This window comes from Elaeis guineensis, chromosome 5 (assembly GCF_000442705.2).
Source record: "Elaeis guineensis isolate ETL-2024a chromosome 5, EG11, whole genome shotgun sequence".
NCBI classification, from domain to species: Eukaryota; Viridiplantae; Streptophyta; class Magnoliopsida; order Arecales; family Arecaceae; genus Elaeis; species Elaeis guineensis.
Genome location: NC_025997.2, coordinates 18,641,797 through 18,647,131, shown reverse-complemented (window position 1 = coordinate 18,647,131; position 5,335 = coordinate 18,641,797). Strand labels below are relative to the sequence as shown.

The 5,335-nt window shown below is 40.7% G+C and overlaps 1 protein-coding gene across 1 annotated transcript; it reads right to left on the bottom strand.

Moving 5' to 3' along the window:
* Positions 1-4,162: 4,162 nt before the first annotated feature.
* LOC105045610 (Bowman-Birk type trypsin inhibitor) lies at positions 4,163-4,821 on the bottom strand. The gene is made up of 2 exons (XM_010923960.4): positions 4,647-4,821; positions 4,163-4,529 (listed from the first exon to the last, which is right to left on the bottom strand). Exons 1-2 carry the CDS (start codon positions 4,780-4,782, stop codon positions 4,291-4,293), a joined length of 375 nt encoding a protein of 124 aa, XP_010922262.1. The 5' UTR covers positions 4,783-4,821; the 3' UTR covers positions 4,163-4,290.
* Positions 4,822-5,335: the final 514 nt, after the last annotated feature.

Sequence of the window (5,335 nt, the reverse complement as noted above, 5' to 3'; positions counted from 1 at the left end):
GCAGCAATAAAAATTTCACCCTGTAATGTCATCTGTCATCCTCCCGAGTCTCCTGTCTCATGTTTAATCTACCTACAATTGGAGCTCCATCTCTCACTGAGCTCCCTACCAAGAGATAGTGTCTTTTACACTTCTTCTCCTTCAAGACAATCATATTAGGAATCTGATACCTCTCTGATACCAGTGGCAGATTGATATCTTGCATGGACCTAGGTGTTAAACGAGCAATCTGGAGAAAAGAGAACAAAGATACGTAGAAGCCTGATTAGATGATGGATTTTCATGGTGTGGAACCCTAGGTGGAGATTGAAAATGTGAGAGAGAGAGAGAGAGGAGGCTAGGGTTTTTTAGGAGAAAAAGCTCAATTGAATTCCATCCATCTTTCTTTAGTATTACAAGACTTGTATAAATCCCAAATACAATGGATTCAATAACCCAAGCCCAAGAAACTCTCTAGTCTAACCCAATGTATCCCATGGACTTATCTCCAATCCAAACCCTGAGTTAGTCACCTTAGAACCTCACCAACCAAGGCCCTAAGCCATAGTATCAAAACCTGACCCCAGATCAAAATAGACTCCCGTACATCTTTAGCCCGCACGAACTGGTCGGCTCAACTGGGATTGAATAGACCTAGTTCTCAGCAACCTATAGAAAATCCAAATGATGTATTTTTTGTTCTATTCCCAATTAGTCGACTCAACTAGGACTAATTCGACCCATTCGGACTGAGTCAAGTCTGGCACTGAGTCGACTCATTTTTTATACCATGTCAAAATATCGATATGCCTCTCTCTCTGGCATGCCCTGCGACTTGATCGACCCATTCTCAGATTGAGTCGACCCAATGTCCTGAAACTATTCTTCCATTATAATCTTCAACCCTTTCTTGGTCCACCTTATGTCTCCGGCTATTCGAAGCTCCAACCAAACCCCTCGAAGTTCTCACCGTCTGAACCTCGAGCCCATGAAGAGCTATGCATGCCCTCCACCTTAGGACTAATCCTGTCCTAGTCCTAGGACCCAATCCGGTCCAAGCCTCTCGGAGCCAACACTCTGACACCACCCATAAGCTCCCAAAGCTTGGGAGCACTACAAATCCCTACAAACCATACTGCCACGCACAACCTTCAGGACTCTAGCATCAGCTCCGCATCTGTAGCTACTTGAATTCAATTTGCTTAGTGAAATCAGATTACTCTTCAAACTGGGTATATATCCGATATCATCCAATTTTCTCACTGCTCCATTATGTGTCTGTAAGCTGATTATTCTAATATTCTTAATCGCACAGCTCGATCCATCCAACAAATGAACAATGCCCTTACTACTCTTTAGAGAGCCAAACAGTTCCTTTCTACAATAAACATGATGTGAGCAAGCCGAATCTGAAATCCACTAAAGGAAAGAGATAGATACCCATCTGAGACCATATATAAATCATTAGTCTCATCAGTGTGGCTATCATAGACCATCGCTGTAGTAGTCTTCATCCGATCTTTGAGCTGTGGGCAATCTTTGATTCGATATCCTAATTCATCACATCGGTAGCATATAATCTTGCTCAAGTCCTTCAAGTTAGACCTGGGCCACTCACTATACAATTCTTTGCCATTTCATCCTCTGCCACCACTACCTCCAGTCACCACCAAAGCTGAGTCGCTGCCTGCACTTGAGATTTGGTTCTCTTGCTTGAGAATCTTATTCTAAAAAAAATACAGAAATAATCTCATCCATCTTAATGGTACTCTTTTTCATAAGAAGAGCAATCACTAAAGACTCAAATAAAGGGAGAAGTGACAAAAATAAAACCAACATCTTGATCTTCTCTTCAACCTTTTCACCAATGCTGAGGAGATCAATGAGGATCTTCTGAAAGTTGCTGAGATGCTCCTGTATGCTCTGTCCTTACTTATCTACAGTTGATAGAACTATTTTTAGAAGAAGAGAGCATTGGTGAGAGTCTTCACTGTATACATCTTCTCGATCTTTGATCACATCACCGTCGGAGAAGTCTCACTAGAATATAGATCACCGTATCATCCATCAAGTACAAGCGAATTATGCTCACCATCTACATTTAGAGCCACTTCCAATCCTTCTCCTCCATGATAGTCGGATTTTCTTCGCACAAGAGCGTATCAATCAAACCTTATTGGATGAGCACATCTTTCATCCTCGATTGCCATACGAAGAAATTGCTCATCTCATCAAATCGATTGATTTCTATCTTGATTGAGCCTATCTTCTTCATCTTCTCTAACTTCGATCAACACCGTCATAATCTGGATAATCTCATGCTCTGATACCACTTGTTAGGGAATCCCTCACGAGTGTGGAATATGGATCCCCATCGAAGAATGCAATGCCGATGACGATGTCAATTCCATAAGAGAAATAATGAAGAAAGAAGTATAAAATACAACCAAATAATGTGGATTGACTTAAGGCCTACCTCGATGGGGCATACAAACTTTATTATGAGAGAAATCCATAAAAATAAGAGAAGATCATAAACTCTCAACTCTCATACATCAATCTCTCAATAAGCAGCAAATATTTCTCATAAAAACTTTTAAAACTCTCAAAGAAACACTCTAACTACTATAAACTCCACCATCAAGTCATAGAGCTCGTCGCAAGCTTTTTATAGAGCTTAAGAACACCTAAAACAGATAAGAAACCATCAAATTATGCTTATTTGAATCGGAACAATTCTTAACCGTCTGATCGTCGTTCTGATGAACAGACCAACATGGGTGCAAAAGGAAAAATAGGACCCATGTATGGTGTGACCACAGGATGAAATAAGAAAGGCCGGAGGCACTTTAGCTTTTATTTCCAAGGATAAAGGCATGGAAAATTGGTACGCAGTTCAATCTTTAGCAAACAAGAAGTCCACAGCTCGACAGGGTGCAAAGAGTCAGAATTCAGAAAATTACCTCCAAAGAGTTCAAAAAATCTCAGATAATAAAAAGAATAAAAAAAAAGTATAGAATTTAATTTAATGTAATTAATGTACATAAGAAGCATGGAAAAGAATTTTTTGAAAAAATTGTCAATAATTTGAATTAAATAGTAAGATTCACTTGATGATTGCATCTTAGCCTTCTCAAGGTGCAGGAAACCATATGTTAAAACTCAAATAGTTAGTGGGGAAGAGACCTAAATTGATGCGTGTCACCATCTTCACAATATCTTTTTTGTGGAACATGATTTAGGTTGATGTCTCTTCAATACATGTGCATAACGAGCGTCAACCAGGTGGACATGCATAGCTTTCAACCATACATTTGGTACCTACTTTGTCCGGCTAGGAATAGCTTGATGGAAGCAAGAGCACAGGGTTTTGCTCTTGGTTGGAGCCAATTAGGTGGCTTCCTTCGCCACCTTAGCTCAAGTTTGAAAGGCCAAGACCTTGAACATGGCTTTGTATGAGTCAAATATCCTTTAGGCTCTCCAATAACATTTTAATTTGAGAATAATTGACATGATAATAGACAATAGTGGTGTTTACAATCCCGGCTGGCTATAGGACCCAGTCCAAGGTAAGCTCAATCCATGTTAAACCTAACTTTAGGCCATCCTCTAGATCTGCATTTGTGTGCACACGTCTCACCCTAGTCTCCTTCCTCAAGATCCCAAACCTAAGAACTAAGCACAACGCTGACCCACCAGCCCTAACCATGGCTTATCCAAACTTTAGTGCCATCATCCCAAACAGCAGAGCATCCAATTAAAAATGTTGGAGCTAGCTAGATAAAATCAAAGTAGAAATCAGAACCTGGCGGCATGGGGAAAGGTATGGATAAACCATGCAAGGCAACTACGGGACCCACTTGAGAGGGACAAAAGGGGACATCCACTGGAGGACTCTTCTCAAAATGGATAAGCTACAGGACATTGCAGGACAATTATTGTATGATAGACTCTGCACACATTATATTGAAATATCCAGCAAAGAACTCGTCCGAAAGGGATGTAAGATATCCACATACATTGTGGAATGCCACGTCTAAAGCCGATCAAAGTGACAGTACCTTTATTCCTCTAAGCAAATACCCTTTTATTTATTTATTTACTTCGTTGTCAACATAGGTTGGCAACGACTCTGCTCTTTGAAAGCTTTCATCCACCCACCCAACCCGGACACCGAATCATCTTTAGTCCAAGCAACCAAACCTTGATGAGTACAACCCTCCTCCAAGAAAGCATTAGCAAATTTTCGTTAATTGAAGACATCAAATGGATCAAACGATCAGAAATTAAAACAAAGCAACAACGCATTGGTCATCGCAAATAGCTTCTCGGCGGCGACTTGCATGGGATCTTGCAGTAGCCGGCGATGCGGTCCATGCACTGGTAGAGGGGTGGCTCGACGCTAAGTGGTGATCGAACGCATTCTTTGCACAGGGGATGGCAGGCCCTGGTGAGATCCCAGCACTGGCATTCCGGCGGGATGGACCTGGTGCACCCACCGCACCTATTGCAGCAAGGCCATGGCTTTCTACTGCTCTCACCTTCATAACCTATACCACAATATAATTAACAGTCATATATATCGGAATGTCCTTCGCCACTTCTCATTAGTAAGCTTACAATGTAGTTTCAAAGGAAAAATGGAATTAGGATGGTTTAATTATTACCATTGTTGGTTGGAAGCTGGGAATTGAGATGGGGTTGGGCGAAGGAGAGGGTGGTGAAGTAGTATGCAGCCATCATGAAGATAATCGCCAAAGAAACCGAAGGGCTTCTCTTTCCGCTGCCTCTTCTACGTTTCATCTCAATGCTCTCCGCGCCATCACCTCACCGCATCCGTTGTATTTATCTTAAGGACGACCACGGGGGAAGATGGTCCGTCGTTATCTCTAATAATATCAATGCTGGCGCGGAGTCGGCCAACAGTTATCTCTTCTTTCTATTTTTTTTAAAATAAAATGGAAAACGTGACAGGTTGTGAGTAGCGCTTTTGGACCACACTTTCTGAATTTAAAAAAAATGATGACATTTCAGTATCCGGCCTTTTCTTTGACCAAATAAAATAAAATAAAATATAGAGACGATGAAATTAAGAAGTATTTTCTTGAAAGAATTTTTTATATTAAAAAATTTGTAAACATACTAAATTGTGGTAGATGGAGCGTTGGAACGGAGAAATCTGGTCCATTAACTCTTTTGAGAGGGAGGGTTGGAAGGTCGACGGAGGAAAAATTTTTTTTTTCTATGGTCTTTTTCTGAATTTTGAGTCGAGGTAACTTCTGTTTTTATCTGTTTAATAAATTAGACATATACTTTCTAAATAACAAAAAAATGATGAGATACCACAATCCGTCCT